The following is a 27577-nucleotide window of genomic DNA, read 5'->3' as shown; positions in this document are numbered from 1 at the left end:
GTCCCTCCGGCCCGCGGGGAACCACGGGGGCTCACCCACAGCTTCACCCGGAGCCCCTCAAAGCCCGCTCCGCCTCCTCCCTCAGCCGCGGACCCTGTCCGGAAGCTCACCACGCCTCACCTGGCGCGGCCGACGACGCCTGCCCCTCACCTGCCGCGGCTGCCGCGACAACAAGCCCTCCGCTTCCCGCCGGCCGCGGCCGTCTCAGGCCCGGTGTGGCTGCGCAGGCTTCCACAGGGTGGCAGCGTCCGAAGGGGAAACAGAGGCCAGGCAGCGAGAAGAGGGCCGGGCAGTGCCGCCGGAAAAGCGCGCGGGCAGCGTGGCAGAGTAGGACGCGCTGGACACGCGACCCGCGGCCGCGCACACCTGGCGAGCACCGGCGCGCGCGAGCCGGCCTGGTGCGCGTGCGCGTCGCGGCGGCAGGGGGAGGGGGCGGAGCTCGCAGGCGGCGGTTTCGGAAAGGGGCGGAGCCGCGCCAGGTGCGCTCGCGGGGCGGCCGTTGGCTGAGGCGGAGACCCCCAGCGCAGAGTCTCGTGTCCGGAGCCCCGGGTGCCAGAGGAGCGCTCAGGCGCTCACCCACACGGAGGCTCGGGCGGAAACCGCCTTCGAGGCCGGCGCCCGCTGTCACATCACAATACGCGTGTGGCGCACCGAGGGCTGGCGCCGAAGCAGCGGCAGGGAGGCACCGGCCGCCCGCCCGCGCCTCCGGGGAAGTCTGGACGCCCCGCAGCGCCCGTGGTGCGGGCTTAGCCTGCCCGGCGGGTGTCTGGAGCGGGTCGTCGGTGTCAAAAATTCCCTCGGGCCTTGAAAAGCTCATTTAGGCAGGAGGTAGGTTTTGTTATGAGATACTCTTCACCTCACTTTAAAAACTAATAACATTTTATTTTTATTTTATTTTATTTGAAAGGCAGAGGTACAGAGAGGGAGGGAGAGTGAGTGAGAGAGGTGTCTGATATGCATTGGTTCACTCCCCAAATGGCTGCAACAGCCTGGGCTGGGCCAGGCCAAACCAGGAGCCAGAAGCTTCACCTGGGTCTCTCAGGTCAGTGCGGCAGGGTCCCAAGTACCGGGGTCATCTTCCCTCACTTTCTCAGGCAAGTTATCAGGGAGCTGAATGGGAAGTGGGGCAGCCGGGACTGGTGCCCATATGGGAGGCTGGCATCTCAGGTGAAGACTTAACCCACTATGCCACAGTGCCAGGGGGCAACCTTGCTTACTTTAAATGAAATATGTGAGAATTACTTTTAAAAAAAAAAAAAAAAAGAGGTATCTCTTCACGCTAAAATAACAAAAATTGCAAATGCTGGTTAGGATATGCAGAAAAGAAAGTCCTTATAAACTGGTGATGAGAAAGCAAATTAGTACAGGCATTCTGGAAAAAACCACTATTGTCATTTTGTTAGGGAGGTAGTCAGAAATTGAGCCTATGTGTGTGTGTAGAGAAAGGCCTGAAGACCAGCACCTACTGCAGAAGCTCCAGAAACAACATTTTGCACTTCAAAGTCCTGCCCAGACCCTGATAACCTCCAAGGTGGTCCCAGCCCTTCCCCCAAGGAAAGCTCTCAGGAGAATTCTCCCTTCTCAGGACCAAAGGAGTTACCTGATCTGATAACAGGGGGCAATACAACCTTCACAGACCCCCTAAGGGAAGCCCTTGTACTCTGCCAGGCACCAGCAAATTCAGGAAGGAATTTGCTAATTTTCACCCAACAAACACTTCTGCTAGGACTCCCAACCCTTTGTCCTAGAGGAGAGGGGGAGGTGGGTAAACAGACTCCCTTAAAAACCTAGGGAGTTCAAACAGACTGGGCACTCAGCCCCCTGCCTCTGTGCTGACCTGTCCACGTGTATTCTCTCCATTCTACCATGTAACCTCACTCTCCCCCAGTCCAAGTGAGCGACTGGGCACACTCTCTGTCCCTTCTGTTTTGAGGGATGCCCTGTCCCCACTAAAGCCTTATCACTGCTCTCTGTCTCACACCTGAATTCTTTCTTCCATGAGGAACCCCATAGCTTCCACAGCTGTTCCTCCAGTGACAATTCCTAAAAAAAAAAAAAAAACAAAAAACAAAAAAAAAAAAACCTCTGTGTTACAGCTATCCCACTCCAAGGTATAGATCAGAAGGAAATGAAATCAGCATATCAAAGAGATGTATGCCCTTCCATGTTCACTACAGCACTAGTCACAGTAGCCAAGATATGGAACCAGTCTAAGTGTCCTCAACAGATGAATAGATAATGTAACAATATTCAGTCATAGAAAAGAAAAATAATATTTGTATTTACTTCAAAATGGAACTGAAGAGTAAGTTAGGTGAAATAAGCCAGAAACAAAAAGACAAATGTCACATGTTCTCTCTTATATATGGAATTTTGAAAAACCATGGGTCTGAACTTAAAATTGTGGGTACTAGAAACTGGGATGGGTGAGGGATCTAGATGGGTGAGGGAGATTGGCTAACAGGTAGAAATAACAAGTCCTGGTGCTCCAATAACAGCATAGTGACTATAGTTCACAGTAAGATGCACTGTATAAAAAGCAGCAAGGGGGGAGTTGGCAGTTTTTAAGCACAAAGAAAAAGAAATAGAAAGGCCAGTTACCTGGCTTGATCAGCTTGTGTTACATATATGTGTTCAACTATTACACTGTACCCCATAATAAATACAAGGAATACATGTTAATAATAATTACATGAATAAAATGTTGTAATATCAGAAGCATCTCTATATACTAACACTAAACTATCTGAAAAATAACTTAAGAAAACAATTCCATTTATAAAGCATAAAAAAATCCTAGGTACTGGACCGGCACTATGATGCTGTAGTTTGGGCTATTGTCTGCAGTGCCGGCATTTCATATGGGTGCCAATTCAGGTCCCAGCATTTCATATGGGTGCCAGTTCAGGTCCCAGCTGCTCCGCTTCTGATCCAACTTCCTGCTAATGTGTTTGGTAAAGCAGAGGAAGATGGCCCAAATCCTTGCGCTGCTGTACCCACGTGGGAGACCCTGATGAAACACCTGACTCCTGGCTTTTGGCCTGGCCCAGTCTTGGCCATTGTGGCCATTTGGGGAGTAAACCAGCAGATGGAAGATCTCAGTCTCTGTCTTTCCTCCCTCTCTCTAACTCTGACTTTTGAATAAATACATAAGTCTTAAAAAAAAAAAAAAAACTAGTTAGGGCTAATATTTTCCAGTGTTATTAAGGGTTATTTAAATGTACATAGTCTTTTAATTAATAAGTCAAAGTTGTTTTTCCCACTGAATTTTCTGCTCATCCCTCACAAGATTTACAGTTAGGTTATCTGGTGTCTTGTAAATGCCACTACTGGAAAACCAACATTGAACCTATATGGAAGGCTAGTTATACAGGTTTTAAGATTTATTTACCTGAAAGGCAGAGCGACAAAGAAGAGGCAAAAAGAGATCTTCCATCCACTGGTTTACTCCCCAAATGCATGCAACAGCTAAGGCTAAGCCAGGAACTTCTACTGAGTCTTCCATATGAGTGGAAGGTATCAAAGAACTTGAATCATCATCTCTTGCCTCCCAGATGCATTGGCATCAAACCAGATAGGAAGAGTAGAGTAGCCTGGATTTGACTCAGGCTCAGCAAGGTGGGATGTGGGCATTCTAAGTGGTAGCTTAGCCCACAGCACCACACCACACATCTGCCATAAACTGTTTTATTCATTGTTAACACTGCTGCCAAATTACAGGAAAGGTGTTCAACCTTGGATCCACATATCACAGTTAAAATATAGGTGTATATCCTAGTAGTTAAGAAGCTTGTGTCCTACATGAAAGTACCTGGGTTCAATTTTGGCCTCTTCCTCCTGACTCCAGCTTCATAATAATGCAGTCGCTGGGAAGCAGTGGTGTTGTCTCAAGTGATTGGATTGCAGCAACCCCTGTGGAAAACCTGGATTGTACTGGCATTGTTGAGTAGTGGGTAAACTACCACCTGCAATGCTGGCATCCCAAATGGGTACCAGTTCATGTCCACCTGCTTCACTTCTGATCCAGCTCCCTGCCAATCCACCTGGAAAAGCAGCAGAAGATGGTCCAAGTGTTTGGGCACCTGCACCCACATGGGATACCTGGATGAAGCTCTTGACTACTGGCTTTGGTCTGACCCAGCCCCACCCATTGCAGCCATTTGGAGTGCTACCCAGTAAGTAGAAGATTCTCTCCCTCTCTCTGTCTCTCTCTCTCTCTCTCAACTCTGCCTTTCAAATAAATTAAGTAAATCTTTAAGAAAAGGAAACCTGGATTAATTGCTAGCTCCCAACTTAAGCATAAGCCTTCACTGGTAGTTGTGTTCACTTGGGGAGTGAACCAGTGAATCAATTCTCTGTCACTGTTTCTGCAATAAATAACCTAGAAAAGAATCTAGACAGAACAATAAACTTTTGGATGTCAGATCACCTAAAAGTGTCTGAAAACAATTAATTGGCAATACAACAAAATTTTATTTCTTTATTTCCACATGATCTAATAGAAAAAAACGTTTATTCAGAATTATAATATCTTTTTTTGTTTTTGTTTTGTTTTGTTTTGACAGGCAGAGTTAGACAGTGAGAGAAAGAGACAGAGAGTTATAGGCAGTGAGAGAGAGACAGAGAAAGGTCTCTGGAGCTTCATCCGGAGGTTAGGGTTAGGGTTAGATTTGGGTTAGGGTTAGGGTTCCATTGGTTCACCCCCTAACTGGCCACCATGGCCAGCGCACTACGCCAATCTGAAGCCAGGAGCCAGGTGCTTCCTTCTGGTCTCCCATGCGGATGCAGGGGCCCAAGCACTTGGGCCATCCTCCACTGCCTTCCCAGGCCACAGCAGAGAGCTGGACTTTAAGAGGAGCAACTGGGACAGAATCTGGTGCCCCAACCAGGACTAGAACCCGGGGTGCTGGTGCCGCAGGCAGAGGATTAGCCAAGTAAGCTGCAGCGCCAGCCCAGAATTCTATCAACAATGAATTGAGTTGTTGCAACTTCAGATAGCTGAAAGGAATGACCAACCAAAATTCTAACCCTAAACCTACCCCATACTCTATTCCTAACCCTAACCATAGATTTAATCCTAACCCTAATGCTTGTTCTAACCCTACACCTATCACTAACCCTAACCCAAACCCAAACCCAGACCCTGTCCTTAACCATAACCCTAAACCTAGCCCTAACACTGGCCCTAACACTAGCCAATAGCCTGATTCCAACCCTAAATATACCCAAACCTTACCCCTAGACCTAACATTAACACCAACCATAATTCTAAACCTTACTTAGCCTGACCCCTAACCCTAACCATAGGCAAACTCTAACGTTAGACCTAAAGCTTGAACCATAATTTTAATAGGAACTCTGGCCCTAATTCTAAAGTTAACTTTAGTCCTAACCTTATCCCTAGACCTAAATCTAACCCTGGTACAAACCAAAACAATGACCCTGACCCTAATCCTAGACTTAACACTTAACCCTAAGAACCAGTGTACTCCCTGGCCACAGCAGAGAGCTGGCCTGGAGAGGGGCAACCGGGACAGAATCTGGCGCCCCGACCGGGACTAGAACCCGGTGTGCCGGTGCTGCAGGCGTAGGATTAGCCTATTGAGCCGCAGCGCCAGCCTCCCAAGTATGTTCTTAATCTTCCTAAAAAGTAATCTGTACATGTGAAAGACCCTCAAATTTTTGTGAAAATGCACAGTAAGAAAAAAGTGTGCGTAAATTTCCAGTATTTTGTTACACCAAAATAATCTTATCTGTTTTCCATTTTTCCATGTTGAGATTAACTTGGGAAGATGAAGATGTCCCTTTATCTCTGTGCCCCTATGGCAACTGGTGTCATGATAAGCAACAAACCCACCTGCTTGGCTAGCTGCCCACAACCCTGCTATGCCAAAGGGTTTGGCATTTGGCCACTGTTGTCTGTAAGTCCATATGAGCAACTGGGGGGCATGGTTAGGTGCAGCTATTGTTGGATGTGGCTGTGTATAGATGTGTGGCTGTATGTGGCTATGTGTGGGTATGTGTAGATGTCCCTGCACGTGTCTGACTGCCGCCGTGGACACAAAGGCGGGTATCTTCTGTGACCCTATGGCTATCAGAGGCAAGTGGCTGTTCCTTGTGCATTTCTCATTGCCACTGTGACTAAAGGTGATATAAACCCACAAACAACAGGTTCTCTGACCTGTCAGAATGCTTTATTTTTAAAGATTTTTTTCTTTATTTGAAAGGCAGAGTTACAGAGAGGCAGAGGAAGAGAGAAATCTTCCATCTGCTGGTTCGTTCCCCAAATGTCTGCAGTGACCGGAATTGCACTGATCTGGAGCCAGGAGCCAGGAGCTTCTTCTGGGTCTCTCATGTAGGTGCAGGGCCCAGGGACTTGGACCATCTTCCATTGCTTTCCCAGGCATGTTAGCAAGGAGCTGGATCAGAAGTGGAACACCTGGTACTCAAACCAACACCCACGTGGGATGCTAGCACTGCAGGCCACTGCGCTGGCTCCCAACCCCTGATTTCTTCTAAAGATTGGTTTCCTTCATTTCAGCTCAGGAAGGACTATGAGATCCTACCCACAGAGGGCGCTCTGAAAAACCACTAGTGACTGACAGGTCTTCTAGGTTGTGATGAGTTCCAGCCTTTTTTCAAAGTTGGAACTGACTTTTGTTCCACTTCCCCACCCACCCTCGCAAACAACGGAGACAGCACCCATCTGTACGTTTTCCCAGAATACTTATTCCTGAACATATCCTTGTCAGAGTGGAAAACAGACTTAGCTGCTCATGACTCAGTGTGCTAGTCTGAATGTGGGCAGGCCCCATGTGCCTCTCTAACCTTCTGAGGACTTTGATGGCAATTGTATATGCAAAGCCAGTAAAGGAACCACTCAGCCATGAAATCTAGGGAAATGACTGCCATTGGATCTTACTCTGATGCTTTCAGCTTTCATTAGTAGCAGCAGAAATCTACTCTTCCCATCCCCCAGAACCTTGGCAATGGCATTAAGTTAAAAAACAAAAACAAACAAACAAAAAAACGCTTGAAGGGGAGCCAGTGCTGTGGCACAGCAGATTAAAGCCCCAGACTGCAGTGCCAGCATCCCATATGGGTGCTGGTTCAAGTCCCTGCTGCCCCACTTCTGATCCAGTTCTCTGCTATGGCCTGGGAAAGCAGTAGAAGATAGCCCAAGTCCTTGGGCCCCTGCACCCATGTGGGAGACCTGGAAGAAGCTTCTGGCTCCTGGCTGCTGGCTTCAGATCAGCTCAGCTCTGTCTGTTGTGGTCATTTGGGGAGTGAACCAATGGAATGGAAGACCTCTCTCTGGCTCTACCTCTACCTCTCTCTATAACTTTGTCTTTCAAATAAATAAAATAATTATTTAACCAAAAAAAAAAAAAAAAAGCTTGAAGGGTTGGAATTGTGGCACATCTGCTCCTGGTTCCATCATTGATTTCAGCCTGACCCAACCCTGGTCATTATGGCCCACAGAGGCAGTACCCCATGGGGCACTGGTTCCAGTCCCAGTTGCTTCACTTCTAATACAGCTCCCTGCTAATGGCCTGGGAAAGCAGCAGAAGATGACTCAAGTGCTTGGGCCCCTACCAGCCATGTGGGAGACCCAAAAGAAGCTCCTGGCTCCTGGCTTCAGCTTGACCCAGCCTTATCCACTGCAGGATTTGTGACAGCCATTTTTTTTTTCAGCCATCTTCTGTGCACAGACTTGGTTACGCTGCAAGCCTTGTAGTATAAAGAAACAAGTAGTTTATTTAAGTAGCAAATTTTAATAAGCAAAAGAGAGAGAGAGAGAAAGAACGGGGAGGGGGGTCCCTAAGAGTAGGGGACTCAACCCAGGAATTTACCACTAGGCAATCTTCACACAGCACCGGAAGAGGATCAATACTGAGAATCAAATAGCATCAGTAATTATCACAGGCACGTTCAACATTCAGCTTGACTGCATGTTCTCCCGGGATGAAACAGAAGCAGCAGAGGCTCGCTCCAGCTCCCTTTTAAAGCCCCAAGAACAAAGGTGGCTCATTGCTGAGATTCATGGCAAGCAGTGCATCCCATCCTGGACCTTGGCCAGAGGGCCGAGGCAGCAGGCACGTTTCAAGATGTTCCTCAGACTTCTGCCCAAAGACATGCCATGCTCTGCCTTGTTCTCCTCTCAGGAACTGGCCAGGTTCCAGGGAACAGAGGTTACTCAACAACAAGTTGCTTACTAGAGCTGAGCCTGGACACAAGCCTCCCCATCCTAAAGAGCTGTCCTTACAGCATTTGAGGAGTAGAACAATAGATGGAAGATCTCCCTCTTTCTGTCTCTCCCTCTGTAAATCTGCCTTTCAAATAAATAATTAATCCTTAAAAAAGAAAAAGAAAGCTTGAAGGCATCCATCAGTGTGGAAGGCATAGAGAGAGTGCCCAGTCACTTGGACTGGGGGAAAGCAAGGTTACATGGTTGAATGGAGAATATATCCGGGCAGGCCAGGCAGGTGGCTCAGCAGAGAGCAGAGAGTGCAGTGTGCTATTTAGACTCCTGGTTTTTAAGGGAGTCTCTTTACCCCCTCCCCCTTCTCCTTTAGGATAAAAGGTTTTGTGGAGAGTAAATTAGCAAATTTGTCCCCAGGTTTGCTGGAGCAAAGGGGCTTCCCCTAGGATGTCTGTGAATGTTTTATCAGGTAACCCATTTAGTCCTGAGAAGAGAGAATTCTCCAGGGAGCTTTCCTTGAGGGAAGGGCTGGGACCTCTGGAAGGCTATCAGGGTCTGAACAAGACTTTGAAGTGCAAAATGGTGGGCTTCTAGGGCTTCCAAAGCAATGTTGGTTTCTTCAGGCCCCTTTCACACAAATAGGCTGATTTGTTATTTCCTACCTAACATTTCCGGGATGCCAGCACGACAGGTAGAGGATTAACTTACTGTGCCACAACAGGGGCCGAAATCCAGGCAATAAGGACTTTCAGAAAGTCAGCAGCCTTGGCTCCCCTGCCTGAGTCAGACAGAAAAGAAAAAAATAAATAAAATAAAATGCCCCAGATGACCTGCAGGCTCTTAGCCATTTCCTTGGCCTCACATGTTGAATGTTGATTTGCCAGATGTGATATTACTCATTCTACTTATCAGGTTTCTTTTGTTTGCTTGGGACCCCGGTGTGTGATTTACTCTTTTTTTTTTTTTTTTTTGATTTATTTATTTGAAAGAGTTACAGAGCAAGGAGGGGAGAGAGCGAAAAGAAAGGGAGAGATCTTCTGCTGGTTCACTGCCCAAATGACCAAGAGCCAGGGCTGGACCCGGCTGAAGCCAGGAGCCAGGAACCTCCTCTAGGTCCCCCACGTGGGTGCAAGGGTCCAAGCACTGGAGCCATCTTCCACTGCTTTCCCAGGTGCCTTAACAGGGAGCTGGATGGGAAGTGGAGCAGCAGGGACACGAACCAGCATCCACTGGGATGCTGGCATTGCAGGCAGAGACTTAACAGTGATTTAGTGTAGGTAATTGCCACAGTTTTCAAGCAAAACTTCACTTGTGTAAATTGCCCTTGGGTTCAACAAAACAAGGGCACAAAGACCTTGCCAGCAACAGAACAATTGAACCGGGGAAATGCATGGGTGGTGGGTGCTTTGTTATGGGCCAGGGGCCTTCGGTCTGAGCGGCTGCCAGGTCGCCTGCCGTCCTGGGGGAGGCACCTGCCCGGGCTGCGGTTGGGACTGAGAGGCCCGCGGAAGCCCCGCCTCGCGGGAGCGTGTGGCCACCCAGGGCATTGGTAGCTCCGCGCCATTGCGCTGGCCCCGGGGCCGTCAGAGCTGTAGCTGCCCCAGGCGGGCGGGCAGCTGAAAGAGGACGGACCCATGGGCAACCCGTGTCCACCGCCGTGGGTCCCTGTAGCCCTGAGGCTCCCCTGGGTGCAGCCCGGCTCTGGGCAGCTGAGACGCTCAGGGTGCAGTTGGCGCCTAACTCTGTGAGTGCTTGGCACACAGGACACGTTTTGGCGAATGATTATTCTGTACTGTAGCCGCGCTTATGTAGTTTCATCGTTACTGTTTTCTCGATGTTGATTTTAGAAAGTTCATGGAAAATGGAATGAAAAGATACACTTAGTTTGGTGAGAATGTTTTTGAAATCAGGTTGGTTTTTTTTTTTTGTAAGACATGTTTTCCTTGAACTTTCGGTAGACCCCTCGTGTAGAACATGGGATTTCCTGCAGCTGGTTGCCAGATCACAAAGAGAGGACACTTAGGAGATGTGTCGAAAGGATTCTTTCTTGGGAAGGAAAAATGGGCGTGCTTGCGTTGTGACCAGGAGGCCCAGAGATATTCTGAACTTGTTAAGATCTGACATTGGCCACAGACCCCATGCAGGTGGCTTCCAATCTATAGCTGACAAGTAGGGTGTGCTGTTGATGAGCCCAATCCTAACCACCTGGGCACCATACCCATCCTCTGTTGTGCCCGTGGAGGAGCTGTCCTGTCCGATGCATACATGGACAAGGCTGCTAGGCAACTGTGCTCACCATTTAAATCATGCATTGGTACCATGGGCGCTTCAATGTAAACATTTGCTGTTTCCTTTGCTGAGTGAAATTTCCTTTGGGAAGAAAACCACAGAAAGGAAGATAGGCATAGTCTCCTGATTTACTTACCCCAAGTTGGATACCTTGGTCCCAGCCCCAGAGCTCATGTTTTCAGCAAAACAGCCGCCACAGTCCAGGATTTTATTTTGCAGAGTGTAGAGTTGGGAACTGGTATGCTGAGGATTGGTAGAGGAGCCCCCTCAGGCAGAGGTGCCCGGGGAAGGCACTGTGCTGCTGGGAATGGCAGTGCCCCTTCTGTGGTTCTTTCCTTAGTAACCCCAGGCTGCATAACCCATATTTTCTGCTTTTGTTCTCTGTCTGGGAAAACAGCTGGCAGTAGATTTTCCTAGGAGGAATATTGCCATTCTATATAGCCTTACTGGTGCAAAATTTAGATGCCATAAAACTTTCCCATTCAGGGCTGGCATTGTGGTGTGGCAGGTTGGGCTGCCACCTGAGGTGCCAGCATCCCATATGAGCGTTGGTTCGAATCCCAGATGCTCCTCTTCCAATCCAGCTCCTTGCTGGTGCACCTGGGAAAGCAGTCAAATATGGCCCAGCTGCCTAGGCCCTGCCACCCACTTGGGAGACCCAGGTGGAGTTCCAAGCTCCTGACTTCAGCGTGGCCCAGCCTTGGTCCTTGTATTGTGGCCATTTAGGCAGTGAGTCAGAGGATGTAGGATCACTCTGTCTTTCCCTTTCTATGCTCTGCCTTTCAAATAAAATAAATAAATCTTTCAAAAAAAAAAAAAAACCACAAAACCCATCTTGCCCATTCAAAGAATATACTTCAGTGGTTTTTTGATGTATTTACAGAATTGCACAACTAGTCCCAAAGTCTGCTGGTTCACTCCCCCAAATGGCTACAACAGCTGGAGCTACGCCAATCCAAAGCCAGGAACCTGGAGCTGCTTCTGGGTCTGCCATATAGGTACAGGGGCCCAAGGACCCTTCCATTGCTTTTCAGGCACACTAGCAGGAAGCAGGATCGGAAGTGGAGATGGCCGGGGGCCTGAACTAGCGCCTGTATGGGATGCCGGCACTGCTGGCAGGGGATTTACTCACCACAGCACCTGCCCCATTCCCCACTGTTTTCTTTAGCAATTCATATTGGTGATTTAAAAATTAAAGGATCCAAAGTAAGAAGTCATGGGCCCCCATGTAAGGAGTACAAGAATAGCTTTTAAAATTTCACAAACCTGATTCTCAAATATTGGTTCTTCTATTTCTCGGCTGTGTGTCCTGAGGCAAGATACTTTGCTTCTCTGAGCCTCCATTGCCTAAAAGGTGATGGATGTAAAATGTACTTGTTTAGATTAGTGTGAGGATGAAATAAAGTAATGGACATAAAGGGGCTGGCACATAAAAGTACTGATAAGCTAGTTACTGTTTTATATTTAAGGATAAGGAAAACTGGGTTTATGAAATTATACATTAGTGGTACAGTTTAAATCTTCAGTGATATGGGAGAGGTTATGGACACAATGAGCTAGAAAAACAGAAGTTGGAGCTTGTCTTTCTGCTCTGTTTGGGCATAAGTGGTAATTAATGATAGTTTTTTCTGCTGATTGATGTTTTGAATAGAGTGTTACTCAGCAGAAATTTCTTGTAATAATGACGTCTTACACTCATGAGATTTTCTGCTTTTAGAAGCTCCAGTGGCCTTTGTTTCACTGTGGGTAAACATCCTCCGAAGCAGGTATGCAGTCAGCATGGCTTCCAAGTTTCAGATGAGACTCTGAAGCCCCAGACATTCAGGGACAAGTAATACATCGGTGGAGTCCAGGGCTGATTTCACAGAATTCAGAAGCAGAGCCCAGGCTCATGTCCTAAGATAGCTCTTTTTCTGCCCTGTCAAAGTGGGAGCGTGCTCTTTTCTCAGCTTATTATCCAAAAGATCCTGTTAGTGAGTGGCTTGCTTACCTTTGGCAAGATTTTTCATGGTTTTGTGTCAGTTGCTCTACTGATAGCCTTGTTGTGGATTGTCTGGCTACTCCTGGTGGGCCTGGTGAGCAGCTTTGCCTGAAGCCTGTGGGGTGGATGTGAAGCCAAGACTCAAACCAAGAGACTTCAATATGGCATCAGCCAGGAAGTTTGGGCATTTTTCTTCCAAGCTGGGCCTTTGAAAGATGGATCAGAGATTTTATTCATTACTGCATTTATGTGGGTGGACCTTTCCCTGAAAACATGTGTGGGTCCAAGTGTGTGTGTGTGTGTGTGTATGTGTATACATATTTTTAAAAGATTTATTTATTTATTTGAAAGTGCTATGCAGAGAAGGAGGGAGGGAGGGAGGGAGGGAGGGAGAGAGAGAGAGAGAGAGAGAGAGAGAAAGGGGTCTTCCATCCACTGGTTCACTCCCCAATTGGCCGCAACAGCCGGAGCTGCACTGGTCCAAAGCCAGGAGCCAGGAGTTTCTTCTGGGTCTCCCATGCAAGTGCAGGGGTCCAAGGACATGGGCCATCTTCCGCTGCTTTCGTAGCCCATAGCAGAGAGCAGGATCAGAAGTGGAACAGTCAGGATTCGAACCGGCGCCCATATGGGATACCGGCACTACGGAGGGCAGCTTTACCTGCTACGCCACAATGCCAGCCTCAGGTCCAAGTATATTTTAGACATACTCCCTTGAGTGTCATCACCAAATTGTGCTCCTGGATCAGGCTGGGATTTTTGAGAAAGGAGTCAGGGTGGCCTCCGGGTATTTGTCCTTAAGAAAGAATGTGTATGGAACCTTTTACCAAGCTGGGAAAGAAGTTAGGAGAAGCAGGATTTGAGGACAGGAAGAGTATAGACAAGGGGTGTGTTTAAACCCAAGAACTGCTGGGTTCCTGTGAGAGTGTGGAAAGCCAGTAGCAGGAGGGGGTAAGGAGCTAGGAGGCTGAGCTGAACGTGCAGCAGGGAGTCCCTGGGGCCACCTCAGCACTGGGAAGTGGAGCAGAGCAGGTACCCAGGTGAGGCAGGAGAGAGCCATGGAGAAGGCAGGTCCAGTGAGGCCAGGGCCTACGTGGTGCCAGGGAAGGCCTGGGGCATTCAGTCAGTACAAGGCTCCTGCCAGGGGTTCTGCTGGGGACATGTGTGACAGGAGCCACATGGGCCAGGAGAGAAACAGCTCATGAAGACAAAGCTACCCAGGCATTTTTCTGTTGAGGGAGCAGAGAAATAAGTCAGAGGCATGGGGTGCCAGGAATCTGTGTTTTAAGATGTGGAGCATCACAGCACATTGCCCTGAAAGGAAAGGTCCAGCTTGCACCAGGGGGCTTAAGCCACAGTGAGGGGCACCCAGGGGAGTGGGGGTACACTGGGGATCAGGCACTGGAATCAGGGCAGCGAAAGCTGGATGGTGTAGAGATTGAAGTCATTCTTTGAGACTCCTTCAAGCAGGATAAGAAGACCTCATTCCTGGGTCTGCAGGAGTGGAGAGGGACTTGAGAATCAAGAAGGGCAAGGCACAGTGGCAGCCCCTGGAGGCTTAGCAGGGACGGGTGCACGTCCAGTGCTCCTCAAGGTAACTTCCAGAACCCCAGCCCCACCCTGATCGTGTGACTGCTTGGCCAGCCTGGGGTGGCACCACTGAGCCTGGCCTGCAGCCGAGCCCTGGGGCTGGTGGCTCAGGAGCTGAGGACGGCTCATCTAGGAGCGCACATCTCCACACAGGGCTGGCCTGGGAGAAGAGTGTGGGGCCGGGCCAGTGTGGCAGTTGCATGAGGGGTTCAGGTCCCGCGCACTCTGAGGGGCTCCACATACAGCAAGGCTTCAGAGCAGGGAGACACAGACTCACTCCTTCCCTTTCTGTTGCAGACCTTGAAGTTGGCTCAAGTCCCTCCCACGTCTCAACTCCAGTGGTTCGATGCAGAACGTGGGCACCCAGAGAGAAGTCCCCTGAGAGACACAAGACAGCAGCCCCTTCCTGCCCAGTACCTGTTGCTCTGCTACATCACAGAGACGCCATGGGGCCCAGTATGCCAGAGCCCAGGCTGGTTACAGGTCAGTCCTTGTTCTGAGATTGGCCAGGAGCCAGGGAGAGACTTCTGGCTCATGACCTTGAGGTGCTGATTAAGGGCCTCACCTGTGTCCAGCACTGTGCTGAGCCTCATGGGAAGAGTGGGTCCTGGGTCCTCAGGCATGCCACTATAACTTGGATGACATAACATGGTCATGTGACCATGAGACAGAAGCCTCAGGTGTCCCAGGCCAGGCAGTGGCAAGACAGTGAAAGGGCTCAGGTCCTGCAATTTTCCATTTGTTCTCATCTATGCCTGCTTCTCCCTTAGCAGGGCTCAGAAGCTCAGGTACTTGCCTCGCTTATACAAGGTGTCACAGGCATAGTATCCCAAGCTCAGCATTCAGACCCCACCCCGCTACTTGACTGGTACAGGTTGGCCACCCAGGGCTCCCTCTGAGGCAGGTGGACTCCAGGGCCTCTAATGAGGAGGAGGCCGGAGCACAGGCCACAAAGCCCTATGCGCCCTCAATCAAAGATCTGCCCTGGTGACATTAGCTAATGCCAGCCCCTTACTCACAGAATCCCAGCTTGCTGGTGGTAACGAGTGCAGCTGCCAGGGCTGATGCACACGCACCACAGAGCCAGCTGCAGGGCTGTGGCTTTCTCCATGCAGCTTCCTGGAGGCAGTGACAGCAGGGCCTGCCCCCACCTCCACATTCCATGGGCTGTGGGTTGCAGTGGTGAGCCCCGGGGGGCGGGGGGGGGGGGACTGAGACATGAAGGGTTTGGGGACCATGCACACGGTCAGCCTCTGAGTCTGTGCTCCCATCCTGGAGTCTCACTGCCTGCAGGACGGCCTTAGACCCCTTGCCTGTGCCCACTGCCTGAGGCCCCGGAACACTGCCCTGCCATTCAGCCACCCTGCACTCGGCCTTCTCAGTCAGCACCATTGCACCCCCATGCCCTCCTGGGTCCAAGGACCCGGAACATCTCCCTCTGCCTTCTACCCCGACAGCTGCTTCTCCTCACCAGGACAAGCCCATGCTGGCTGGGATCTCTGCCCCCTGCTGGGCAGGACCTCTACCCTCCATTCCCTGGGCTGTGTTTTAGGGCCACACCCGAGGGGATCCAGGTGGCCCTCACCTGCTCAGCAGCAATGAATGACATCAGCTTCTCCCCTGTTGCCCACTAAGCCCCTTATCCCGTGCTGAGGACAAGGCCTGACAAATACCATCTGAGTCATTCCTCACAGCCGTGGGGGTTGGGAACACTCTTTCAGCTCCCACCTCAGAGAGGTAAAGTGACTCGAGCAATGTCACAGGACTCTAAGTGGCAAAATCCAAATCAGCTCTGATCAGCTACCTCCGGGGGAACTCTCTTATAAGAAATTTGCCCTTGTGAAGGTGTGCCCATGGAGCCATGCATTTACAGAGGTGCCCTGGGGAGGCCCTGAGAGTAGGGGTCAGGAGTACCGACCACTCTGTGAGGCCCCCTCCTCCAGCTCCTGGGCTTTGGGAGGAGGATGTCTGGGCTAGGGAAGGGCTGTGACTGACGGAGCATGCACTGTATGCCTGGCACTGGGCTCCAACCTCAGCTGGACTCCCTCTTTCTGTCTTCACCCCTCCTGAGAGGGAGTTGTTTATAGTTGGGCAAACTGGGGCTCAGAGGGAGGTAAATAAAGCGAGCCACAAAAGGGAGCTTGAGCCTCCTGCAGACTCTGGCCACCCGCGATGGAGAGAGGCCAGGGGCAGGGCTGCCTGGGGAGTCACAGTCCAGCCTCTGTTTGCCCTCTGCTGCTCTGGTGCTCGGGACCCTGAGCCTAAGCCCCCGGCCTAGGCAGAGCTGAATCACCCCTCCTTGTGGACCCGAGGCCAGGAAGCTGGGGCTTCCCCTCTGCCCTCTGTCCTTGCTGGCTCCTGGCTTCAGCCTCGTCCAGCCACGCTGTTGCAGGCATTTGGCCTGTTGCTGCCCAGCACATGTATAGCTAGCTGGGCCACCGCATGCATGAGGACACTCAGTCCTGGCACTGGGGCTCGCCTTGCACGTCCAAGGCTGACCCCAGCTCCTCCCCTCCCACAGCTCCTCAGTGGCCATCTGCCGGGCCTGGCTCTTCGGCCCCACCTTGCTCAACACCTCGCTCTCTGAGGAGGGACCTGCACTCTCTGCTCTCAGAAGAGGAAGCCGGGCACCTGATGTGCAAGCCCCCTGGGAGTCTCCCTCTCCTTACACCGCCAAGGGACTGAGCACGTGCCTGGGGTCAGGGAGATGTGCCCTGCACCTCCTGTCTCATTTTTCCTTGTTTCTGCTCTCTCTGTGGCCAGGGTTTGGTGGGAAGCTCATCCTGCCTCGCCAGGCTCCCGTGGGTCCTGCCCTGCCGCCTGCATTCAAGCCACGGAGCCCCTCAGGCTTCCAGGCTTCCTCCCCCTCCCTGGTGGGCCTGGCCCACTTCTGGGCTGCTGAGGGTGGGCCCCACAGCACAAAGCAGTCAGGGAAGTCTGTGGAGCCCCCCTGGCTGAAGGGTCTTGGTTCTGTAGAGCAGCTTCAGGCATAGCTCACAAATCAGGGTCTCCCTGGTGGTGTGGAGGAAAGTTTGCACCCGCCTACCAGGGCACCATTGATCTTCCCACCAGGGGATGTGAAAGCAACTGACACGCCAAGCATCTGTTAGCCTTGGGCCCTGGGGTACCAAGGGGAGGGAGGTCTGGAAGCTGCCTCCCCTCATCTCACCTGGAGAAGGCAGGTACCAGCAGCAGCCACCAAAGGGAGCACACAGAGTGCTGCCCTGTGCTGCAGCACTGTCCCATTGCCAGCTCACTTGTCCTCCTAATAGCCCTGCCAGGGCCCTGCGAGGCTTTGTTGTCCCATTTCACGGTGAGGACACTGAGGCTCCACAGCCTATGGACTCTGGAGCCTGCGGAGAGGACTTGGGGACCCCCTGCCATTGAGCTGTGACTTTCAGCCACCTCTTCTAGGAGCCAGGGGTGGTGGGTTATGGGCCCAGCTGCTGGGGATGGGTCCCATGATAGGATGGTGGTCTGAGCTGCCCACCCCCCTCAGGACTCCAGTGCCCCAGGGGACAGCCTGGGAGAGGACTTGGGGACCCCCTGCCATTGAGCTGTGACTTTCAGCCACCTCTTCTAGGAGCCAGGGGTGGTGGGTTATGGGCCCAGCTGCTGGGGATGGGTCCCATGATAGGATGGTGGTCCTGAGCTGCCCACCCCCCTCAGGACTCCAGTGCCCCAGGGGACAGCCTGGGAGGGGACTTAGGGACCCCCTGCCATTGAGCTGTGACTTTCAGCCACCTCTTCTAGGAGCCAGGGGTGGTGGGTTATGGGCCCAGCTGCTGGGGATGGGTCCCATGATAGGATGGTGGTCCTGAGCTGCCCACCCCCCTCAGGACTCCAGTGCCTCAGGGGACAGCCTGGCCCAGAGCTAGGTGTGACCTGTGGCTCTGCTGCATGAAATAGGAGCTCCTCTGGGGGTCTCAGCTGATTTCTCAGCAGGGTGTTGCCTTTGCTGACTTCTAGGAATCTGTTGGGTAGGAATCAGTTCCCACAGGGCTCCATCCCAGCCTATGTGCCCCAGACAGGGCAGGAAGACATCTCTGAGCTGGCATGGTGCAGCCCTGTGGCCAGGACACCCAGGAGGTGGCTCCTGTGCCCAATATCTGTCCAAGCCACTGTGAGGACCAGGGTGTAAGAGCAGGGAAGCGGGGCTCCAGGGCCATCACTGCCACTGTGTCCTCTGGTCCAAGCAGAGCCATCCCTATGCCTAGGAAACAAGGGCAGAGATGGAGAGGCATCTCCCCTTCCCCTCATGCCAGCCCTGCTCCCATCCTGGGAAAGGGGCTCCCTTCTGCTGGCCACGTTTCCTTCCTGGGGGTGGGTGGCAGCCAGGGCCGTGACCCCCTGCTGTTATTCTCCGTCCCCTGCTCTGCCTCCTAGGCTCCACCCCCATGCCATCTGTCTCCCTCCTGCTCCTTATGTTTGCAGTTGTTTTTCTCTGTGAGTGAGTTAACAGGGAAAAATAACAGTAACATAAAAACACCTCCCAGGCAGCCCAGGAGGGGACCATCCAAGGCCTTTATGGGGCCATAGATGGGACTGCTGGCAGCTGCGGCCCCACTGGCCCCTTCTGCCCCTCCCCAAGCTCTAGCTTCCGGTCTGGCCCTGTGAGCTTCAGGGGAGTTTATGGATGGAGCTCCATCTCCTGGCCTGTCTGAGGTTGGCTCTGCATTGTAGGGGTAGAGCAGCCTCAGTGCCCAGGAGGCTATAGGGTCCAGCTCAGATCTCACCAGGGTCATCACCTGGGAGCTGGTCCCTTCCACGCAGCGCCCTCTGGAGGCTGGAAGGGATAAGCAGGCTCCAGGCTCCCCAGAGTCAACTGGCTCTCCCCATCCCGGGGTTCAGGAGAGGTGAGGCTGCACCTCCTGCAGAGCAGCCCCACTGTCCCCCTGAGGAGCATGGGGGACAGGGCCCTCTCCCCACCCAGGCTCCAGGACACTGGGAGCCCCTGTGGATGGGGTTGCTCCGTGCCTTCCTACTCGGCCTGATCCTCCCACCGTTTAGTTCCCGAATCGGCTTACCAAGGAGTTCCATTCTCAGAGATGTGTGATTGTGGGGCCTCACGTCCCCACCTCTCTTTTCGGCACGTTGGAGGCTCCTGCCTCACACTCACCAAAGGCTGACCTCAGCATTCCTCCCCCAGAGAGCACCCTGGGGCCCCAGAGATAAGAGATGCAGCTCAGACAGGAGCCAGGCATAGGATAGTCCAAAACTGAGCCAGGGGTGAACCTCTGAAGGGTCTTGGGCCTTCCAGACCCATAGGGGAGCTGCTGAGGAGCAAGCCCACCCCTGTGGGTGTTGGCCCTGGGTACTTTAGATGAGCAGTGGGGCCCGACTCTCTTCTGTGTGGTACTGGGGGTATGGGGGAAGGAGCTGGGGGAGTCTGGGAGCTCCCAGGCCTGGGATGCTGCTGGAGCCCAAGCCAGGGACTCCTCAACGAGGGTTGAGGGGTCCTTGGACTTCTTCCCTGTTGGAGCTTCCAGGCCATGTTCCCCTGAGCCAGCACCTCCTTTCCCAGGGCAAGGGAGCACTTGTGGTTCAAATAGAGCAGGATCAGCTGGGGGGAGCTGAACACACCCACAACATTGCCCATTGCCCGAGCCATAAGGGTGAGCCGTCCTGATCACCAAAGGAGGTGGGTGCTTGGCTACCTAGAGGGACCATAGAGATGCCTCTGATGTCCTGGGCTCTCCCAACCCTGCTCGCACATCCTTTGTGCCCTGTCCCAGGCTCAGGGCATAGAGGTGCTGGCTTTGGGAAGGAGCAACAGAGGGAGAGTGATAGCACCCAGCCTGACCAAGACTGGACAGAGGGGACCACAAACCCTCTCATGAACACTTTGCAGACTGTCCTGAGCTATCCCAATATCACTGCCCTGTCCTGGCTCCTGGAGAGGGGGAGGGCACGGGTGTATCTTGGGAATTTCTTGGTTAGTTTTGGCCCTGGCCTCTGGCTGAGGTTGGACACCACAATGCCTATGATCTTGCAGGAGGGACATCAGGAACCACACGTGTTCTAAACCAAATATTCTATTAGACTTTAACCAGCAAGAAGAGCTGAAATCCCCCCAGTTCTCTTGCTGGGGTTGGGGTTGGGGTTGGGGGGATCAGTCATGGCATCCTAAAGCCCTAGAAGCATTCTCAGGCCACTGATCTGGTCTTTTGGTTCATGTCCAGGCCCCAGGGAGCCAGGCTGTGCTTCCAGATGGGAGCCTGGGACCAGGTCTAAGCCCTGGGCAAGCCAGGATCACTTGGTGTGCTCATTCCTCACCCACACAGAGGCCGGTTTGGGCACCTCGGGCACAAGGAGCTGTATGCCTAAGAAGAGCCCATTCCAGCAGGGAGGCTGCCTTGTGGAGGTTCAGCCTTCCCTCCCCAGCCTCTCCACATGCAGTTGCCTATGGAGGACGTGGGCGGCTTCTGGAAAGGTCACTCGGCCCTTTCCTGGCTCCTGCAGGCCTCTGCGGTCATTATCCCCTGAGGGACCGTAGGAATTACAGCCCAGGGAGTTGCTCTTGAGCCCGGGCACTGGGGCTACAGCAGACTGCATGGGGCCCAGGTCCAGGGGTGCTGGGACAACCTGGAATGGGAACAGAGTCCCTGATGGATTTTGCCCTCTGGAAGCCAGCAGTCTGTAGGCACCAGGTGCACCACAAGATTGTAGTGGGAAGTCCATCTTGAGTAGCATCACCCATCCCCTGAGCTGTCCTCGCTGGGAGAGAGGAAGATGGGACTGGGAAAGCCTGAGGTGAGGTCCCAGAGAGTCCAGCGTGGGGGAGCTCTGGGGGAGGCCCCTGATGACTCTACTTCATCCTCTTCTATGACAGGTGCCACAGTGGTGAGTGAGCTCCACAGGACCTGTCACTTGAGGGAGAAGTGCTTTAGTGGGACCACGGGGCCAGGTTCAGAAGAGCCCCCTGTTGGCTTTCACCATCTGGGAGCCAACAGTCTTCAGCTTCCAGAAGCAACACGGGGATAGACATGAAGGCCCACTGGGGTAAGCCCTGCAGTGGGCTGGACCCAGAGACCATGAGTCCCCCTACTCTTCTTCCTCCCACAGAGTCTCAATGAAGGCCGTTTTTGGATTTCCAGTCACTGGTGGGTGGGGTGCTAATGTCAGGGGATACGCTTGTAAGTCAGAACTGGGAGGCCCACCCTGTCCTCTCGGAAGGTCATCTTGCTACCTCTGAGGTTTGGGGAAGGCCTAGGCTGCAGGGAGATGAGCTCCAGGCCTAGGAGCCTGCTGCACAGTTCCTCTGGTCTCGCTGGGAGGAAAGCAGACTTGATTTGCCTCTCCACATATCTCATGTGGCCCACAGGGCAGGCCCCTTGGATGTGGATCCCTGGGGTCCTCCAGGTTCGTGCCTGGTCCCCAGCCTGTGATCCAGAGGGAGGGATGTGTGCATCCTCAGCAGTAGGAGCTGCTCCTGGGTGGCACCTTGTGGGCTGCGTTGGCTCCAGGTCTTTCTCTCTCATGTCAGAGGCTAGAGGATTTCACTACCCATTTCCTATCCAACTGTAACCTAATACACGGGTTGCTGAGGTCTGAATGTCCATGTACATCCAAGTCAATATGTGAAACTTGAAGTTTAACACGGGTGGAATTCAGAGGTAGGATCTTGGGGTAGAGATGAAGAGGTGGGCAGGGAGCACCCTGGGACCTTTTCGCCCCTGTACCTTCTGCCATGTGGAGGCCCCGGGCCTCAGACCCTCATCAGGCACCCAATGTGCTGCTGTCTTCATCCTACATTTGCAGCCTCCAGGATTGTCAGCAATCAATTTCTGTTCTTTATGAACAGTGTTGAATAGTCTGTGATCACCTCGGGAATGGACTCTGACAGAGTCCAGTGAGGGAGGGGCCCCCAACTCAAGGGCCCCTCTGCCTTCAGGCCACCCAACCCCCGGCCAGGATTGTACCCTTTCCAGGCTCAGCTCAGCTCTGGAGCTCTGCCCCTGAGCCTGCGGGGCCACGCTCTGCTCTCCCACCTACAGGTGCGCTCAGGCACCTGTGCTTCCCAGGTGACCTTTAGGAGACAGACAGGAAGGCATAGCTGAGGGGCTCAGTGAGCTCTCACCACTGCCCCACCCTGCCTCTGTGGCCTCCCCTCACCCCAGGGAGGCTCCAAGTGTGCACCGGGACCCTGGGCCCAGTGAAGCCCTCCAGGGAGGGCCAAGCCTCCAGAGCTCAAGAGAGCCAAGGATTCAGGCCTGACCTCCTGACCAGAACCCAGCTCCCAGCCCTGAGACCAGGGCGCTGATGGGAAAACCTTCAAGGGGGCTGTCCAGGAATCCAGTGTGTCCTGAGGCCCCCAGGCCAGGTTTTCCAAAGCTTAGAGCAGAAGTGGAGGAAGAAGGCAAAAGGCAGGGCAGGGCTGCTGCTGCCTGAGCACTTCCACCCCTGACGCATCCAGGAGGCAGAAGGCACTTCTGCAGCTGTCTTGGATCCCTGGAATGGCCGTAGTACTGGTGTCATCATCCGAGGCTCAGGCCTGACGCAGCCTCTCCTGTAGGTATTGGGAGAGCCTGTCCCCAGGGCAGCGGCAGGAGGAGCTCTAGACACAGTGGGGAGCCTCAGGCCAGGGAGGCCCAGGCAGAAGGGGTGGCACCCACAGCCTGCTCCACCCTACCTCTCCTGCTGGATGCTGCCAGGGCCACTCTTGGGTTAAGGCCTACATAGGAAGCCATGGCCCAGGGGAGGCTGGACCAGGAAAGGGCCCCACCCACTCCTGTCCAAGATTGATGGTAAGTTGGGAGGGTTCCAAGAGGCCCCCACTGCCTTGCTCAGTCCAGCACACTGGGCCTGCCCCTGCCTGTTTCCTCCATGCCCTGCTCTTTCAGGCCAAGTGGTGACTTCTCCCCCCACCCCCACCCCACTCCATCCCTACCACCCCGGGGTGGCCCCAGAGGACTTCTGTGAATTTTGAGGACTATGTAGGATGTGACTGTGCAGAGGCTGTCCTTCCAAGATGTACATATCCCACAGTCTCAGAAAGGAAGGGGTCCGGAGAGGAGAGCAGAGTGGGAGGACCAGGCCTGAGCAGAGTTCCAGAGTTCCAGGGCCCCTGGTACAGGGAGAGACCCCAGTGAGGCTGCATCCGACATGGCCCTGCAGCTCCTGGTGGCAAGGGACTCATCTCAGCATGCAGAGCCACTTCCAGTTTTAGTATGTGCTGCCATAGTGAGCACGTGGTGCCACTTCTGAGGGGGCTCTCGTCTCTGGCCGTTTCGGGGCCCTTAGGGCCCAGAGAGAAGGTGACAAGGAGGCCTGCCTAGCACAGCCACTAGCCTGGGAGCCTCAGAGGCTGCTCTGTGCTCTGCGAGAAGCACCAAGGCACCAGCTGCAGCATGGCCAGGGGTCAGTCCTCAGCCTGGGGCTGACAGTGGCCTGGTATCCAGGAGCAAGGCAGAGCGGCTCAGCTCCAGGCTGCTGTGGCCACCTCAGGGGCTTGTGGAGTCCCTTCTTCCACCCAGAGTGGGGCTTGATCAGGTCCTCCTGTGATGCTGAACCTGAGACTTGCCCTCTGGCGTGGGGATGTCGCCTCTGTGTCAGGGCCTTGCTAGTCTGCCCAGCAGGGACCCTTGTGTGGCTGCTAGGTGTGGGGGGTACCCGCAAGCCCTTCAGGAGGGAAATGTGACACTGAGCCAGCAGAGCACATGCTAGTGGCCAAGAGCTTCCCAGGTCACAGGGTCTCCTTGTGTACCCTTACCCTGTCAATGCAACTGTGGTCAAACCGTTTCTGAGTGAAGGTCTTGGCAGACACTCTCCATCTACCGGAATGTCAGAGGGGCTCAAGACTCATGGTTGGCCAACCTCCCTATTCTGGACCCCTCTACAGAGCCTCCCGTCAATAGCAGAATGCCCAGTGGCTGGGATATAGCGTCCATGTGCTTTACACCTGAACACCACCTGGAAGATTGTGTCCTGGTACCTGTGGCCTCATCCAGGGAAGGAAAAGGAAACCAAACCCCTGAGTCTTCTGCAAAGCATACAGCCCAAGAAAGTCCCCGGCCAGGCCACTTGGTTTCTCATCAACCCAGAAAAGGCTTGGTCCCCACCCCCCACCCCCAACTCAGGGGACCCAGAGCCCATGGGGAGTGCGCAGAGGGATACTTTTACATACCAGGTGCTCCTTTAATTTGGGCTTTGCATGGCTAGTGATATTGTTGTTGTGGTTTTGCAGTGACTTCAGCTGGGGGAAACCAGGCTTATAGAATCCTGAAAAGCCCCCAGTCCTTCCCCCATCAAATCAGAGCCTGACCGTAGGGAGGTGGGGCCATCAAACACCTGGTATAGGGGGCTCCTGAGCACTCAGGGACAGGGGCGGTTCTGGCAGGGTCAGCTAAGGGCAGAGGAGTAGGGGAGGAAGGTGGGTGGAGGTAGTAGGCCCTTGGAGCTTAATCGGGGCTGACTGGGGGAACTCCAGTGGGAGCTGCAGAGAACATAGTCATTGCTTGGGTTCAAGAGTGAGGCTCAGTGAACCAGGATGGGCCATCCTATGGCTTTGGAGAGGACAGATGGGAGATCCAGAAGGGCCACCAGGGGCATAAGTATCACCTGGACAGAGAAGGGACTGAGGGCTGGACACACAGCACAGGGAAGGCTACAGATGGGAAAACAAAGGGTCTGACTTGGTGTGCAGGTGCCCTCTGCCAGCCCTGACTCCTGTAGGATCCTCCAAATGGGCCCTCTCCTGGACACTGAGGTGGTAGTGGAGGCATATTCACCTGGGCAGTGTGTCCACCCGCCCCACTCTCAGCCTGACTGTGTGAGGCCACCTACCTAGCATCATGTCACATGCCTGTGGTTTGTCATCAGCTGAACCGGGGCCCAGAATACCACTTCCACATTCAGGAACGTGAGGAGCTAGCCAACACCCAGTTCATGCCCTGCCTGTAGCCCACCTCCTGCAAGAGCCAGTGACGTCATGGAAGGGCATCACCTGGCAGAGCTGCTCTCCCTGGGATGCTGACCCCACCTGCGAGCGCTGACCTCACTTGGGAGGCATCACTTCCTGTTCTCACAATGTGTGGTCAGCTCTAAGGAGAGCCTTGTGCCGGGCCCCACCCCTCTGTGGTTCCGTCCACATCAGTCAGGCCTCACCGTGGACTTGGATCTCTGTGACCTGGTCAGCTGGCCCTCCTGGGAACAGGGCCTGGAACAGCACCGTGGATTACTCACGTTGTCAGATGCAGAGAATGCCAGGAGCATGTGAAACAGTGCCTGCGGCCTGCGAAAGAGGAGAGAGAGGACTGTTCTGCTCCCTTGCTGCCCGCCGAGCCTGCTTGGTTTTGTCTGACCGATCCTGCCGGCAACACTGAGCACTGACTCAAGTTCTCTGTCAAGAGCAGTTGGGTCTCGGAGCAGCTGGGTGTTCCTACAGTTTTCTGGTCAAATCTGCCTCTGATGACAAGGGTCACCTGGGGGTAGCTCATGCCTTCCCGTTTTCAGTCCAGTGGGTGTTTTTGAGGTTTGCGCACAGGGACATGTGCTCTGTGGGAGGCTCAGTCCAGGCCTTTGGCCCATGTGGAGTCTCCCAGCCCCAGCCCAGCAGCTCCAGGAGCAGCTCCTTCCTCCTTGTGTCCCCTCAGGAGTCACACTCTCCCACTCCCCCAGAGCCCCTGGTAACCATTGCTTTCTCTTCTGTCCCCATGGCTTGGCTTTTCCCAGAATGCCCTATGACTGGAGTCCCAGCATGGCGGCTTTCGGGTCTGGCTTTTCCCAGAATGCCCTATGACTGAAGTCCCAGCATGGCGGCTTTCGGGTCTGGCTTCTTCCACGGTGTACTTCAGTGGCGTCTTCCTCCTTCTCACCCACTCCTGTTTCAATTCTCCTGCTGAACTCATTGAGGTCACTTCAAGTTTGTACTGACTATGGATAAAACAGGAACCTTGCCTGCAGGATTTTTGTGGAGTTAAAGCTGGTTGGGTGAATAGCTATGTACACAGTTTGGGGTCAGATGGTGGGTGGAGAAGAAACAGCCACACTGTCTTGCAAAGTGGCCGTCCCATTCTGTGTTCCTGCGTAGCCGTGAGTGAGAATTACCACAGCCCCTCATTGTTAGCCATAGAGTTGTCAGTGTTTTGGGTTTAGCCACTCAGAAAGGTGATCCTACCACTTTTCAAGTGTGTATTTGATGAAGCATCTATTCTTTTAAAAAAATATATGAGAGAGAGAGAGAGATCTTCCATCTGCTGTTTCACTCTCCAAGGCTACATCAAGCTGAAGCCAGGAGCTTCACCCAGGTCCCCCACAGGGGTGTAGGGGCCCAAGGACTTGGGCCATCTTCTGCTGCTTTTCCCAGGCCATTAACAAGGAGCTGGATTGGAAGTGGAGCAGCCAGGAACACAAACCAGTCCCATGTGGGATGCCAGCACTGCAGGTGACTTTACTCACAACACCACAGCACTAGCCCCAAAGTGTATGTTCTTTGATGAAGTCCCTTCAGATATGGTGTCCAGTTATGTGGTGGACAGTCAAAGATGTTCTTGAGGCTTAAGAATTCTTTGTATATTCTGGATGTGAATCCTTTTGTTAGATGTGAATTTTGCAAATACTGTCTTCCATTCTGTAGCTTTTGATTTCATACTCTTCACAATGTCTTTTATAGAGTAAATGTGTTTGATTTCAATTAAATTCCTCTGACCAATTGTTTATTTTACTCATGGACTGTGCTTTTGGTCTTCCTCTAAAAGCTCGTCACCAAATCAAAGCAGATAATCTGTTTTCTTCTAGGTTTATGAATTCAGAGTTACTGTTAGATTTGTAAATTAAATTAGTTTTACAGGGGCCGGCGCCGCAGCTCACTTGGCTAATCCTCCACCTGCAGCGCCGGCACCCCGGGTTCTACCCAGTTGGGGTGCTGGATTCTGTCCCGGTTGTTCCTCTTCCAGTCCAGCTCTCTGCTGTGGCCCGTACCCGCATGGGAGACCAGGGAGAGGCACCTGGCTCCTGGTTTTGGATCAGTGCAGTTTGCCAGCTGTAGTGGCCATTTGGGGGGTGAAGCAACGGAAGGAAGACCTTTCTCTCTGTCTCTCTCACTGTCTGACTCTGCCTGTCAAAAAAATAAAAACAAAATAATAATAATAAAATTTAAAAATTAGTTTTACATAAGGTAATTTAGGTTTTGTTTTTTGGAAACTCTGAGATTTTTGCAATCATGTCATCTGTGAATAAAGACAGTTTTGTTCTTCCTTTCAGAACTGTCCACATTTTATCTTTCTCTGTTCTTGTTCCCTAGGTGGAACTTGTAGTACAATGTGGGGAGGGAACATTCACCTTTCACTCCAGATTTAGGAGAAAGCGTTCAGTCTCAGCACAAAGAAGCAGTGGTGGGTTCACAGATCCCCTTGCCTAGGATGAGTGTATGTTCACACCTATTCTCCATTCACTGGGGGTCTTTGTCATGAGCAGGGGATGAACTGTGGCAAAGGCTAATTCCAGCATCTCCTGACAGGTGCTCCCCTTGCATTGTTTTACAATGGAGAACTAATAGCTGGGTGGATCTGTACACA

General features: G+C 52.9%; 1 protein-coding gene and 1 long non-coding RNA gene across 9 annotated transcripts in view; one reads left to right on the top strand and one right to left on the bottom strand.

The window, feature by feature from the left end:
* LOC100354896 (uncharacterized) overlaps window positions 1-817 on the bottom strand; it is a 147012-nt gene extending 146195 nt beyond the window's left edge. For 4 of the 6 annotated variants that reach the window (XM_089325973.1, XM_089325971.1, XM_089325972.1 and 1 more), the window contains exon 1: window positions 121-817. In XM_089325973.1, coding sequence (XP_089182099.1) covers window positions 121-817 — 697 coding nt within the window. The remainder of the gene's footprint in view (window positions 1-120) is intronic. The other 2 variants (XM_089325970.1, XM_070068629.2) reach the window with 2 other exon arrangements.
* Window positions 690-27245, top strand: LOC103352155 (uncharacterized). 3 transcript variants are annotated; one of them, XR_007913965.3, is made up of 4 exons: window positions 690-828; window positions 4028-4175; window positions 14358-14543; window positions 16582-27245. It is a non-coding gene; the product is annotated as an uncharacterized LOC103352155 (long non-coding RNA). The 3 variants fall into 3 exon arrangements; XR_016229154.1 differs by having other exon boundaries at window positions 3848-4175; XR_016229155.1 differs by lacking the exon at window positions 4028-4175 and having other exon boundaries at window positions 693-828.
* Window positions 27246-27577: the final 332 nt, after the last annotated feature.

This window comes from Oryctolagus cuniculus, chromosome 2, assembly GCF_051225735.1.
Source record: "Oryctolagus cuniculus isolate XC-2025 breed Fujian yellow rabbit chromosome 2, ASM5122573v1, whole genome shotgun sequence".
Taxonomy (NCBI): Eukaryota; Metazoa; Chordata; class Mammalia; order Lagomorpha; family Leporidae; genus Oryctolagus; species Oryctolagus cuniculus.
The sequence above is the reverse complement of the archived record's forward strand: the minus strand, read 5'-3'. Positions and strand labels throughout refer to the sequence as shown.